At 32.1% G+C, this 16,155-nt stretch overlaps 1 protein-coding gene across 2 annotated transcripts in view; it reads left to right on the top strand.

The window, feature by feature from the left end:
• The window catches only part of LOC109332401 (protein LOL1-like), an 18,688-nt gene continuing 7,448 nt past the window's right edge, over window positions 4,916-16,155 (top strand). Inside the window, exons 1-5 of one of the 2 annotated variants that reach the window (XM_019567373.1) lie at window positions 4,916-5,021; window positions 5,210-5,342; window positions 6,340-6,456; window positions 6,593-6,706; window positions 7,196-7,305. In XM_019567373.1, coding sequence (XP_019422918.1) covers window positions 5,291-5,342; window positions 6,340-6,456; window positions 6,593-6,706; window positions 7,196-7,305 — 393 coding nt within the window. In that variant the 5' untranslated portion in view covers window positions 4,916-5,021; window positions 5,210-5,290. The remainder of the gene's footprint in view (window positions 5,022-5,209; window positions 5,343-6,339; window positions 6,457-6,592; window positions 6,707-7,195; window positions 7,306-16,155) is intronic. The other variant, XM_019567374.1, reaches the window with a different exon arrangement.

Raw genomic sequence — 16,155 nt, forward strand, 5'->3', positions numbered from 1 at the left:
CTATAAGATCTTGATGAAATACTTTATATTTTTATACACCATATTTTTTAGTTGTCCATATTAAATTTTTTGATCATTCCTACTTCTGTTGTTAGTATTAAGACTATTAATTAAGAATAAATGTGAAATAAGGTAATATTCAGATCTTATAATATTATTAAAAAACAAAATAACTATTTTATTGATATGTGCAATTTAATTAGAGTCATCTTATAAAAATGATTAGATGGACTAGTAATTAGGGGTGAGCAGGACACAATCCTACCTGCTCACCTGATTTGACCCAATTAGGGTCGGGTCTCCTTGGATATAGGATCGGGTTCAGGTTCAAAAATTAGACCCAGACAATATTTAAGGTCAGGTATGAGACATGACCCGACCCGTCCCATGATCACCCACTTATCATGTTTGTAAGTATCTTTATTCAATTGTGTATGGAGTAATGATATCTCTTTAATCAAAAGTATAATTGACTTTCTAATTTATCATCATATATATATATATAAGATTAACAATATATATACGTATATCATTTCATATTTCAAATTATATATATATTCATAATAATAAATAAAATAGTGAGAAGACTTTATCTACAAGAGTTATGCATTATACTTTTTCTGCTCTAGTGTCGAGTTTGGGTTCAAAGGTTACCCTAATCAATATCTGGGGTCGGGTTAGTTTCGGTCTAAGGTCGGGTCCAGGTACAAAAAATGACTCTACCCGACCGATGCAAAAGTTAAATAATTAATGTTAATGATAACATTAATTAAAGACTAAACTATAATGACACCATGTGAGATTTAGTGAAATTACACAAATCACCCCTCACTTTTCTACATCTACACAAACCCTCATCATTTTTATCTTTGATTACACTGACCACTCCTATGAGAAATAAGTGTAATTTTGTGAACAAAAAATGTGATAAATGCAATTAAGTTAAACAAAACATGATATATTGTGGAGACAAGTCCAAATAATATATGAGTTGATACCTCTTTATTATTTTTGGTTCGTTACGATATAGTATAAGAGCGATTTAAACAATATCCTTTTAGAATTGTTGATACATTTTATAACAAAAAATAATAAAGATACATTGATTTTCTAATTTATCATCATATATATATATATATAATATTAACAATATATATATATGTATATCATTTCATATGTCAAATTATATATATTCATAATAATAATAATAAATTAGTGAGAAGACTTTATCTACAAGAATTATGCATTATACTTTTTCTACTCTAGAGTCGTGTTCGAGTTCAAAGTTTATCCCAGTCAATATCTGGGGTCGTGTTAGCTTCGGTCTAAGATCGGGTCCATGTACAAAAAATGACTCTACCCGACCGATGCAAAAGTTAAATAATTAACGTTAATGATAACATTAATTAAAGAGTAAATTACACTGACACCCTCTGAGTTTTAGTGAAATTACACAAACCACCCATTACTTTTCTACACCTACACAAACTCCCCTCATTTTTATACTTTCATTAGACTGACCACCCCTGCATGAGAAATGAGTGTAATTTTTTAAACAAAAAATGTGATAAATGCAATTAAGTTAAACAAAATATGATATATTGTGGAGACAAGTCCAAATAATATATGAGTCGATACCTCATTATTATTTTTGGTTCATTACGATATAGTATAAGAGCGATTTAAACAATATCTTTTTAGAATTGTTGATGCATTTTATAACCAAAAATAATAAAGATACATTAATTTCTATATTATTTGGATTTTTCCTCACAATATACAATGGTTTGTTTAACTTAATTGCATTTATAACATTTTTTGTTTAAAAGATTACACTTATTTCTCATGCAGGAGTGGTCAGTGTAATAAAAGTATAAACTAGAGGAGGTTTATGTAGGTATAGAAAAGTGAGGGGTAATTTGTGTAATTTCACTAAAACTCAGGGGTGTCAATGTAATTAATTATTAATTAAAATAACTAACAGTGATTATTTATTCATTAATTGTAATACTTTTATTCTAATTAACTTGTTTTTGGTAGTACATGGAGTATCTTTTTATCTTATAGGTGAGAAATTAATCATTTGTAAGATATGAATATCCACCTTAATAAGTATTACTCAAAAGAATTGAACCATTAATGTTTTAGGGTCAAGATTGTTGATAATTAACTTATTTAAGTCAAAAAATAAATACCACTCAATATTAATTATTTTAAGGGTTATAATATGAAAAAAAATTAATATTTAGCTTTTAGATAAAAATATTGATTTTTTATTTCTTAACAAGCCCCTAACTCAAATTAAGCACACCAATCTATGTAAGAACTTGTATTGGTGAGAGTGATTTTTTAAACCGTAGAAAGAGATTTAAGAAGGAAAGTTGTATACAATATTTTTAGAATAGAAATTACTTGTCTTTCGGTGTTCATGACCAATTAAAAAATGACACTTCAATAAAAAGAAAATTTATAAAAATATAAATTTACATATTATTTGTTGAAATTTAATTAGTTAGGAATATAGATACATAATTTTTTGTGTACATAAATCCATCATTTTTTGGGATATGTGATTTTGCTTTAATTTGTTGATATTTTAAATACTGGAGCAGGAACATTTTTGTTAAACTAACTGGCTTACACATATTCCAAATCTTTAGTACCATTTAGGTTAATCACGAATCCGGTATAATAATAAAAAACTTGTTTGAACTCTTAAAAGTTGAGTCAAGAAAACAAAATGATTAGTGGTAAATGTGTTTTTACCTTTGTGTGCACTCAAAGGCAAATATAAATAAATTTGTGTATTGGTAGAGATTGTTTTTCACAAACATGTGTTGGAGTTTCTATACAATTCTTCAAGAAAAGGTTTGATAAATCAATATTATTATTCAATAACCTAAAATTTCTAAAAACACATCCCTACATAAAGATTAATTGCAAATGTATTGGAAAACAAAATTATTACATTTTACACATTTTATACATTTTAAAGTTAAACATTTTACATATTTAATACATGTTGAATTGTTTTTCAACATGTGTTTATTATTTTGTTAGCTAGTTAGTTGGCTAACTAGTTTACACTATAAATAAGATTTTTCATATCCTCCTGATCAATTCAATGAGAAATATTCACAATATTCATTTTATACTTCTGCATTATTTTCGCAATATAGTATCAGAGTCTTCGTTCTGGAGGTTTTAATCACCACCGATGCGCATTCCCCGCAATAATTATTATCTTTCTCTTTTATGATCCAACAAATGTTATGGATAAAAAGGAGAAACAATACAACAATTGCACTTCCAAGAAGGCTAGAGAATCTGCTAGTTACCAGGCTATTCTACCCATCCATTCAGAATACATACACCACCATCACTTCATACTTTTACTGCTCCAACAGTATAAAGAAGTGCAAATGCTAAAAAAAAGGCAGCGAACAATCTAAGTGATGGATCTTCATGAGTTACAAAAACCCAAGAACAAGAATGTCTTCTTTGGAAAGAAATAACAAAGAGGTCACGAGTTTGCATGGAAGGCACGATGCACTTATGAACAAGCTCAATGTAAAAAGGTTTTTGGAGGGTTATGTTGGTTACAAAGATGAGGAAACTACAAAATCAGTCAATAACAACAACAAGATCAATAAGACCGACAACAATAACAAGATCAATAATAACAAGATCAACAAAATCAACAACAACAAGATAAAGTGATTAAGAAAATTCAATCACATTATCAAATCGAATTATCAAGTTGAAGTCAATTGACATTTACCTCCAGTTTGGGGCTATCGGAGAACAAAACTATCACGTTTTACACATTTAACACATGTTGAATTATTTTCCAACATGTGTTTATTATTTGTTAGCTAGTTAGTTTACACTATAAATAAATTTTTTCATGTGTTGATCAACTCAATGAGAAATATTCACAATATTCATTTTATGCTTATTCATTATTTTCGCAATAAAATGAGCCATTGACACTTCATACAAAAAAACTTGAACTTAAAAAATGGTTAGAGATATAGTTTTTTCTAACAAATGGAAGTTATCGTTAGATAGTGTTAACCACAAACAATCAAATAAATACATAAAATAAATAAAAGAGAATAATATAAAAAAATTATTAACAAAAATTATTTAATTGTGGCTACATCCATAAAAATATTGAATAGCTATCAATATATTAGTATAGAATAATTGGTACATATTATAATAATGAGCTTCAAATATCACCAACATACTAATATAAAAATATAACACTTGGTACAATAATATTATTTCAAATATCCCCAATAATAAATAATATATTTCAAACTTCCAAACATTTTTCTCACCACACAAATTCTTTATTTATTATCAATATTAAATAACAATTAGTGTCATTAGTTTCTTTCATCTGGTTCTTTCCATTCTCTTCATATCATTTGCTCTATATTCATTTTCTCTCTTCTCATCTCTTCTTATATGCTCTCTTCCAACATTTTTATATATAAATTCAATTAGCTCATACATATTAAGGAAATTAGTTAAAATGTGATTAATTATTTCAACCAATAAAAATATACAAATAATTACAATTATTATTGAATGAAATTTTTTGAATTAAAAGTGACACTGAAAATTTCTAAAGGTAGTTAGATTTAATTATATTTAATACATAACAAAATATTATCTCTTTCGCATAATGAGATAAGAAGGAGTAGCATATTGGGAAAGGGAAGGAATTTTGAACAAGTATGCTATTTACAAATAAAATCATCTCCCTACCTAATTAAACTTTATAAAACAATATAAAAATATTAATTTTTATTTTTATGATTTTATTTTAATTAAATGAGACTTTTTAATTGATGGAGGAGAGTCACAAAAATAACTCCATGCTTCTGGTTTCCCACATTATTGGACTAAATAAATAACAGCTCTATCTGGTTAGAGAGCCTTAACTCTTCTTTGTTTATGGGCTCTTTTCCTCCCTCTACCTTCATGCATGTCCTTCTAAGGGGAAGAAGGTTCTCATTTCAGTACTCTTACTTTATCTGCTTTACTATTTGCTTTGCTGGCACCTTTTGCCTCACAGCTTTCTTCTCACTCTACATCTTTGTGTTATTATGTGGTATCAGCACTATATGCATCACTTTCTTGTTTTTTTTTGTTTTTTCACCTTATTGAATCTTTACAATGTTTCCTTATTTTCCAGGAGTTGAAAAAATGGAAGAGAGTGTAGTGTGCTAAGTGTAGAGTTTGGCATAGAAAGTTAATAATATTTTCAAGTTTTATAATGCCTGTTCCACTTGCTCCTTATCCCACACCACCACCTTCAGCAGCAAATGGTATCTTGCTTAGTCTATGTTTGATTTGCTCATTCATTTATGTTCTATATGGCATCTCAGTACTTTATGGTTGTGATGGTCAAGACTTTAGAGATTTGAATTTTCATTCCTTTTTCATCATTTGGTAAAAATCTAATTTCCAATTTTGATACTGATGGTGTAGGGGATAATTTACTATTTCCAGGAACAATTAATGAACATAAAAATGAAGATGTGTTCAGTAAAATTCCCTTGAGACACTGATTTTTGTGGAATATTTGGATTTGAGATGTGTGTTGGAACAACTTTTTATATAGAGTTTATCTAATATTATAGTCCAATTTCTCAACTGGTCTGCTTACTATTTTAAAATTGAACCAGTGTTTAATAATTAAGATGATGCTAGGATAGAACCCAGGGATGATAAAAATATCAGATTCATGGTTACTCATTAAAATTTCTGCAATAAATATTTTATGAGTTGATATGAGTATCATGATATTTGTCTCATAAATACTCACATAATTATAAATTTAATTTTTAATTAAATATTTTAATATTATAATTATCTAGAACTTCAAAATTATATATTATTTATTTTATTATTTAATAATAAATTTTAATGATTGAATTATAATAATAAATTTATTATATACATAGGTTAAGGTTTATGTACTAATTATATATATATATATTATTTATTATAAAATATATAAAATTGGAAATTTATTGGGTAAACCCGAATATTCACTAGAAACCCTTCCCATTGAGAAGAGGATCTTCTATCTTAAAGAGATTCTGTCTCCATGTACTAATCCAATAGAATTGCATCAAATAATATAAAATATTATTTTATATTTTTATAATTTTTATTTCTTAATTCAATGATATCTTTTTATTGGTCCGAGATACAATTGGGGACACGAAATAGTACAGCATATCTCCACTCCCTCATTGCCATCCCTCTAGAGTGATTTATTTGATTCAAATGGTATATGTAAAAATCTTCCTTGGTTAGCAGGTGCACAAAGTCAACTAGTCTGCTCTGGATGTAGAAACCTTCTACTCTATCCTGTTGGAGCCACCTCAGTGTGTTGTGCTGTTTGCAATGCAGTCACAGCAGTGCCACATCCTGGTATTATATTTTTTTCTCTACACAATTATTGATATTTTAGGTTAATTTAAAGTCCAATTTGCTACATATACCACTCTTTTAGCTCAACTGAATATGAGGCAGCGTAATTAATCAGAAGTTTTTTATGCATGCACAGGCACAGAAATGGCTCAGTTAGTTTGTGGAGGCTGTCATATTTTACTCATGTACACCCGTGGAGCAACAAGTGTTAAATGCTCTTGTTGTCACACCGTCAATCTAGCTTTGGAAGGTATTCACATATTTAGAAAGGAAGATATCTTATCTCATATGTTATCTCGTATTAATAAAAATATATCATATCAATTAAAATTTAAATTTTTATTCATAATATTATTTTTATTTTATCATCATTGACATTAGTATAGGTCCTGAGAGAATAAATTTCTATTTAGTGTTAAGTGTCTCATGATCTTTAATTCTTTACAAAGTTGCAAGTGTGTATATAAATATACACATATATATGACAAACCTTACGTGTTATACTTTAAGTATTTGTGGTGTTTCTCAATGAAATATGACATGGGTAAAAGTTATTATTGATGAACCAAACACATGTCTTGTTCTCATTGGTAAACAACACTTAAAAGAACAACAAATATGTTTTGTCTCAATATATTGAACATGCATTAAGAATTTAAGGCATGTTTCTTTTGCAAGTTAAATGGTTATGATTTGAGACCCTACGTTAATGGTAAGCATCAAATGTGTATTGTAACAGCCAATCAAGTGGCACATGTCAATTGTGGGAACTGCATAATGCTACTCATGTACCAGTATGGAGCAACATCCGTGAAATGTGCAGTTTGCAATTTTGTAACATCTGTTGGGGTTAGTATAATTTCTTGTTCCTTTCTGGGAAATTAAGAACCAATTTTTTTCCTCTGTGTAATGCAAAATAGGTACTTACGAAAGCGGTAAGTGAATAAAGTACAAAGAATTTTAATGTGGAAAAACCTCTCATGTGACCTAGTTCAGAAAATATTTTTACTATAGAAAGTAGGATTACAATATTTGACTCTCTCTTACAAAGAGGATAATACTCAATCTCACCAAAAAAGATGGAAATACAAACTCTCTCTAGTATCTCACTAGGAATACAAATCTCACACTAAGCGGATATAAACTCTCGCACTTTCTCTCTATGTTGTTCTTTCTCACTTGCTTGTTCATCTCTTCATCACAAGTCTCCTTTATACAGTAAAGGGAAGGAAGGCTTCAACATAAAGACATAGTGAATGATTAATTATTGTCATACTTTTCAAGACACCTTAAAAAGTGTTACTCCAACTTTCTAATTTAAACTTTAAAGTTCTCAAGAGTCAATGAATAATTCTAAGACCTTGGAATAACTATCATTGAATGTACTCAATGGTTCACCAACCAATATTTATTGGCCTTGTTTCCACATCAATTAGGAAAGATTCTCAACAAATCTATCCCTTCCTAAATTAATTGATGGGTATCACCAGTCCTGCACCTCTGTAATAATATGTTAACTTCTTGAGTGAAACTGTCTTGGTCATCATGTCGAAGCAGTTATCATCTGTATGAATTTTCTCTAGCTGCAACTCACCATCCTCAAAAGCATTTCGTATCCAATGATAACGATAATCAATATGTTTTGTCCGAGAATGAAACGTAGGATTCTTAGCTAGGTGGATTGCACTTTGGTTGTCACAGTGCAATACATATCTATCTTGAACATGACCTAATTCATGCAAGATATTTTTCATATATTTTATCTCATTGCCAGCTTCAGATGTTGCAATATTTTCTGCTCCAGTTATTGATAATGCAACCTATCTTTGTAACTTGGATTGCCAAGATACAGCTCTCCCTACAAAAGTAGTTAGATAAGTTGATGTAGATACTCCAGTCATGTCAGTATTTGTGTATCCTATTAACATAGAATCTTCATTATCAAAACATAAATATCTTTTGGTAGTTCCCCTCAGATATCTCAATATCTACTTTACTACATTCCAATGCTCTTTACTGGGATTGGACAAGAAACGATTCACAACTCCAACCGCATGGACAACATCTGGTCTTGTACAAATCATAACATACATTAGGCTGCCTACCACAAAGGAATAAGACATTCTGCTTATTTCTTTAATTTCTTCATCACTAGTTGGACATTGTATTGTTGTTAATTTGAAATGTACAGCAAGTGGAACACTAATAGGCTTTGCCTTATCCATGTTGAATCTCTTGAGAACTTTCTCGATGTACTTCTCTTGTGATATCCATAGAAACTTCTCGCGATGATATGTGATTATCCTTATTCCAAGGATCTGCTTTGTAGGACCCTAAGTCTTTCATAGCAAAAGACTTGCTTAAAGCATTCTTCAAACCAACAATCTTGGTATTGTCACGCCCAATGATTAACATATCATCAACATATAAAATGAGGATAATAAACCTTTAATCTTCATACCTTTTAATGAATACACAATGATCACCAGTTGTCTTCTTGAAACTAGGTCATGAAGAATCCAAACTTCTTGTACCACTGTCTCAGGGCTTGCTTCAGACCATATAAACTCTTATTCAGACGACACACTAAGTGATCCTTGTCAAGTTCTTCATAACCTTTTGGTTGCTCCATATAAATTTCTTCTTCGATGTCTCCATGTAAGAAAGTTGTTTTGACATCAAGTTGTTCAACTTCTAAGTCTAGGCTAGCTACTAGACCCAATGCTACTCTTATGGAGGAATACTTTACCACTAGTGAGAATATCTCATCAAAATCAGCTCATGTAACGAGTTCATCTCATCTTCCATGGCTTTAATCCACTCTTCTTTATTATTTGTTTGCATAGCTTCTGAGAAGTCTTGAGGTTTATCATTATCTGTCAATGTGATATAATCTTCTTCATGATACTTTGAAAAAGGTATTCTGCCTCTTTCGGAGTGCCTCAGTTCAACTTCCATATGATGTTTTATTGGCTCGGGTTTTTGATGCATTTGTGTGTCTACCAGCACTTCATCACAATCTGATTTTTCATTAATCTAGTCAAGTTCTGTGTGAGCAGGATCTGCCTATTGGTCTATCTGTTCTGGATCTATCTGATGATCAGGATCTATCTATTGAGGAATCTTTCCCCTGAATCATTGTGAACTTTGGACTTGCATTGGCTTTTCTTCTGAATATATTTGATCGTTTGATCCTCAAAGAACACAACATCTTTGCTTATCACAACTTTCTTGTTTATCATATCCCATAGTTTATACCCAAATTCGTCCCTTGGGGACTCAAGGTAAATGCACTCCTTGGTCTTAACATCCAGCTTCTTTCTCTCATCTTTTGGAACATGAACGAAGGTTCTACATCCGAATACTCTCAGGTGGTTGAAGGATACCTTCTTCTTGTACCATACTTCCTCTAGAATTTCTCTATTCAGAGGTCTTGAAGGTGTCCGATTTATTAGATCCACTATAGTCTTCATTGTTTCACCCTAGAAAGACTTGAGGAGATTGACATCTTGCAACATGCATTTGATATTCTCTTCAATTGTGTGGTTCATCATCTCAACTACTCCATTCAATTGAGGAGTCTTTGGCGGCGTCTTATCCAGTCTGATACTATAAGCCTTACAATAGGCTTCAAATGGACCATGATACTCTCCACCATTGTCTACTTTCAGACACTTCAACTGCTTCCAAGTCTCACGTTCTACTAGTACATGGAACTCTTTGAATGCTGATAGTACTTGATCTTTGTTTTTTAACAAGTACACCCATACTCTTATCGAGTGATCAAATATGAATGTGACATAGTAGTAGGCTCCTCCAAGAGATCTTTAAGATGGTGCACAAACATCTGAATGCACCAATTCAAGTACTTCATCTCTTTGTGAGGGACTGTCTGTTCTCTGAAAATTGACTCTATGTTGTTTACCATAAAGACAATCATTACAAGAATCTAAATTTTGACCTTTTATACCTGGAAGGTGGTCTTTGGTGAGTATCTGAAGGGCCTTTTCACTCATGTGTCCCAATCGCCTATGCCAAAGACCTTTGGAGTCGGTAGTAACATTTGCTTCTCTAGAACAAATTCCTCATTGCATAATGTACAAAGATCCTTCATTTGAGCCACTAGCAATAACTATATTTCATTTTGTTAGTTTTCACTTTCCAGCACCAAAGTGGCTTACAAAACCAGCATCATTCAACTTATCCGTTGAAATAAGGTTGAGACGCATATCTGAGACATGTCTCACCTCCTTCACTACAAGCTTTATCCTCGTGTCTGTTAGCAGCACAATATCACCAATTCCCACAATCTTATTAGTAACATGGTTTCCATTTTCACAGTACCATAATCACATTTCTTGTAGTTTTAGAAGAAACTTTCATGTGGACTTACATGGAAAGAAGCACCATAATCAACGATCCAAGTACAATCACCATATGTAACATTTAGGTAATTATCTTCTCCAATGAGGAGAACATTATCGTCTGTGGTGACGGCTATGGTAGATTTATGACCATTTTCCTTGGATCAACTAAATCTTCATGAACATTTCCAGCTTTTTGGTCTCTCTTCAGGAACATGCATTCAGATCTCTTATGCCATTCTTTACTACAATAATAGCATGTTATTGACCTTGTGCGAGATTGAGAACGTCTTCTAAATTTGTTTTTGCTTCTTCCACGAGATTCATTCCTCCCATGATTTTCACTTCTTCCACGTCTCTCCACAACATTTGCTTCAGAGTGGAAGGATTACTCTGTTTTTTCCTTCTGGATTCTTCATTCAATAGACTGTTTGAAATAGTGTCCATTGAGACCTTCCCATCAAGGACTGAGTTGTTGAGCATGACCATCAATGTATCCCAGCTTTCAAGCAACAAACTCAGTACCAGAAGTGCTTGCAGCTCATCATCTATCTTCATGTATATCTTTTTCAATTGATTGACAAGGCCCTTGAATGAATTCAAGTGCTCTATCATGTTCTAACCATCTCTATAGTCAAGTTTCACCAGCCTTCTAACAAGAGCTGCTTTATTTCTGGGAGTTTTCTTTTGAATCATAGATTTAAGTTTCGACCATAACTCATAAGCATTTGTGTATGTGGACACATGCTCAAATAAACTTCTATCAATATACTTCCAAATTATTGCAACGACTTTTCGATTCAAATGTTCTCAATCTCTATCACCCTTATCTTCTGGCTTATCTTTGCAAGAAATAGGCTTATGCATATCCTTGCAATATAAATGATCCTCCATCATGGGCTTCCAATAGGAATAGTTGCAAGATGTCAACTTTAACATATCTCCATCAAATGAGATATTAGTGGCTCCTTCAATCTTGGACTACACAAGCTAAGCTCCCTGAATGGATCTGAGAGCTTTGATACCACTGTTCCTTCCTATATGTGATGCAAAATGGGCACTTGCGAAAAAGACAAGTGGATAAAGTATTTATAGAAGAGTAGAAGAATAACACAGAATTTTAATATGGAAAAACCTCCTCAATGTGAGAAGGAAACAATCACGGGACCTAGTCCAAAAAATATATCCACTATAGAAAGTAGGATTACAATATTTGACTCTCTCTTACTAAGAGAATAACACTCAATCTCATCCAAAAAGGATGAAAATACAAACTCTCTCTAGTATCTTACTAGGAATACAAATCTCACACCAAGTAGATATAAACTCTCTCACTTTCTCTCTATGTTGTTCTTTCTCACTTGCTTATCCATCTCTTCCTCATAAGTCTCCTTTATATAGTGAAGGGAAGATAGACTTCACCATAAAGACATAGTGAATGAGTAATTATTGTCATACTTTTCAAGACACCTTGAAAAGTGTTACTCCAACTTTCTAAGTTGGACTTCAAAGTTCTCAAGAGTCAATGAATAATTCTAAGACCTTGGAATAACCATCATTGAATATATTCGATGGTTCATCAACCAAGATTTATTGATTTTGTTTCCACATCAATTAGGAAGGATTCCCATCACTTTATATGTAAATATATAGCACATACTCTCTCATCTTCTTCTTTTATATTAATTGGTGACAAATACAGTAATGATATTCCCACTCTTACTCAGTACACCCTTTTCTACCTCATTTATAACATTTGATCATTTAATTTTATGCCATACTCTACATTTTATACATACTCTATAACCATTGGTCATTTATCTATTTTTCTTTCTGTTGGGTATACTCAAGTGTGAAGTCTTATATTGGATATAAAGGGATAAGTGAAATAGTTTATAAGTGGATAAGTCTCATTGAATCATTGCCTTAAAACTTTAACTCAAGACTAAACATCTCACTTGTGGCTCTTCTAGCAAATTTCCTACATACTTAACAATTAGGGAGAAAAACTTGTATGGAGGTGCATGTAACACGTCAAATTTGAAGACAAGTACATTTTATGGTGTTTTATGCTATCATTTCAGATTAAATTTAATTAGAATTAAAATATTAATATGTTGTAAGATCTTATTGGTTGTCTCTACATGGTTTCATCTCCACACAAGTCTTTCTCACCATTAGGAGGAATGAAAATAGAGAGAATTTCTATAAACTGGAAATTATTTTTACCTGGATAATCAAAAAATTAGAAGTATAGTTGTTCAGCACCTAATTCATACTATAGCAAAGTCATTACTGTCTCTACAACCTTTGTTTTTCTACTTATCTTCCACAAGAAATAAAGAGTGGATACCAGATAGAATAGGGAACTCCCTTCACATGTATAGAGTTATTTTACTGTTACGTGATTTTTATCAGTTTTATTACATTGGGTGTATGAATAATAACTATTTATAATAAGGATCATGATTCTGAGTGCTTTGAGTATTTACATCTTTAGATAATAAGGTAAAGATTGGTTTCTATTCCTCATGATTTGTATATCAATAATAGTAGTAATGTATAGACAAGAAGTAACTGAGATAACTTCTCAATCATTAAATGAGTGGTTGAGAATGTTTTAAATGTGTTTAAAGAAATGGACGAGTGCATATACAATTTTATCCCTTAACTTATTTTTTCTGAATTTGTCTCAATTTGATATTTCAAATTTATTTCCGATCTCATGTTAGTCTCTCCATGTAATTTTTTTGCTAAAATTACATAACTAGAAAAGGACACGTGACATACTTAAACACATGTCCCAACAAGAAAGTGTCACATGACAAAAAAAAATAACATGTGATCTGACATGATAATAAAATCAAAGTTAAGAGATAAAAATGAAGAAAAATTTGATGGAATAAATTAAAATAAAAGGGATCAAAATAAACAAAATTTTGGTAAAGAATTTGATATGTGCAATGAACTCAATCTAAGAGGGCAGTACATGGCATGCTACAAAGTAGTAGAAAATAGACATGTTTAAAGCAACATTTTACTTGAATCACATAACATAAGCAACCTTTTTGGTAGTTTAACTCAACTAATGTCTGTGCTTTTCAACCACTACTCTCTCTTCCACTTGAAGCATCATGGTGAGTGAAATGATCTGGACATCTCTTTTTTTATGAGCAATTGTTAGTATGTTAGTATTTTGTTGTGAGTGAGACTCTACCCTCAACTTCTTTTACCCTAGTCATTAAACCATCTTATAACTTCCATTTTCTGTTGATGCTGGGATTCGAACCTACTGTTGGCAATCCTTCCTAATTGATGTGGAAGCAAGACCAATGAATCTTGGTAGATGAACCATTGAATTATTCAATGATGACTATTCCAAAGTCTTAGAATTATTCCTTGACTCTTGAGAATTATGAAGTCCAACTTAGAAAGTTGGAGTAACACTTTTCAAAGTGTCTTGAAAAGTATGACAACAATTAATCATCCACTATGTCTTTATGATGGAGCCTTCCTCCCCTTCACTACATATAGGGGACTTGTGAGGAAGAGATACAACAAGCACGTGAGAAACAACATCATAGAGAGAAAGTGAGAGAGTTTATCCACATAGTGTGAGATTTGTGTTCCTAGTGAGATACTAGAGAGAGTTTGTATTTCCATCCTTTTGGGTGAGATTGAATGTTATCCTCTTTGTAAGAGAGAATCAAATATTGTAATCCTACTTTCTATAGTGGAGATATTTTCTGGACTAGGTCCCGTGTTGTATCCTTCTCACATTGAGGGGGTTTTCCACGTTAAAATTCTTGGTGTTATTCTTCTACTCTTATTTATTTTCTTTATCCACTTCCCACTTCCCACTTCCGCAAGTGCCCATTTTGCATCACACAGAGAGAAGGGAAATTGGTTATGAATTTCCCAACAGTGGTATCAAAGCTCCCAGGTTCATTCGGGGAGCTTAGCCTGTGTAGTCCAAAATGGAAGGAGCCGCTAATATCTTATTTGATGGAGATATGTTCAAGTTGACAGTTGAGAACTATTCCTATTGGAAGCTCATGATGGAGGATCATTTATATTGCAAGGATATACATGAGCCTATTTCTTGCACAGATAAGCCAAAAGATAAGGGTGACAGAGATTGGGAGGTTTTGAATTGAAAAGTTGTTGCAATGATTCGGAAGTATATTGATAGAAGTTTATTTGAGTATGTATCCACATATACAAATGCTTATGAGTTGTAGTCAAAACTTGAATCTATGATTCAAAAGAAAACTCCTAGAAATAAAGCATCTCTTGTTAGAAGACTAGTGAAACTCGACTACAGAGCATGATAGAGCACTTGAATTCATTCAAGGGTGTTGTCAATAATTTGAAAAAGATAGACATGAAGATAGATGATGAGCTGCAAGAAGAAGGCATCCTTCAACCACTTGAGAGTACTCGTATGCAGAGCCTTCGTTCACATTCCAAAAGATAAGAGGAAGAAGTTGGATGCTAAGACCAAGGAGTGCATTTACCTTGGGCCTCTAAAAGATGAATTTTGGTACAGACTATGGGATCCAATAAATAAGAAAATTGTGAGAATCAGAGATGTTGTGTTCTTTGAGGATCAAACGATCAAAGATGTTCAGAAGAAAAGCCAGTGCAAGTCCAAAGTTCGTATTGATTCAGGGGGAGAGATTCCTCAACAAACAGATCCTGATCATCAGATAGATCCAGAACAGATAGACCAACAGGTAGATCCTACTCACATGGAACTTGACCAGACTAATAAAGAGTGAGATCATGATGAAGTGGTGGTAGACACATAAATGCATCAAGAACTCGAGCTAGTAGAGCATCAGATGCAAGTTGAACTGAGGCGCTCTGGAAGAGGCAGAATACCTTCTTCAGAGTATCCTGAAGAAGATTATATCACATTGACATATAATGGTGAACGTGAAGACTTCCCAGAAGCTATGCAGACATCTGATAAAGAGAGTGGATTAAATCCATGGAAGATGAGATGAACTCGTTACATGAGAACCACACTTATGATCTGGTGGAGTTTCCCAAAGGAAGAAAAGCCTTGAAAAACAAATGTGTTTATAGGCTTAAAGTTGAAGAAGGAAGCTCAAGACCAAGGTACAAAGCTCGGATTGTTGTGAAAGGATGCAATCAGAAGAAATGGGTTGATTTTGATAAGATATTCTCACCAGTGGTGAAGTATTCCTCCATAAGAATAGCATTGGGTCTAGCAGCTAGCCTAGACTTACAAGTTGAACAACTTGATATCAAAAGAACTTTCTTACATGGAGACATCAAAGAAGAAATCTATATGGAGCAACCAGAAGGT

This window comes from Lupinus angustifolius, chromosome LG18 (genome assembly GCF_001865875.1).
Source record: "Lupinus angustifolius cultivar Tanjil chromosome LG18, LupAngTanjil_v1.0, whole genome shotgun sequence".
In the NCBI taxonomy this organism is placed as follows: Eukaryota; Viridiplantae; Streptophyta; class Magnoliopsida; order Fabales; family Fabaceae; genus Lupinus; species Lupinus angustifolius.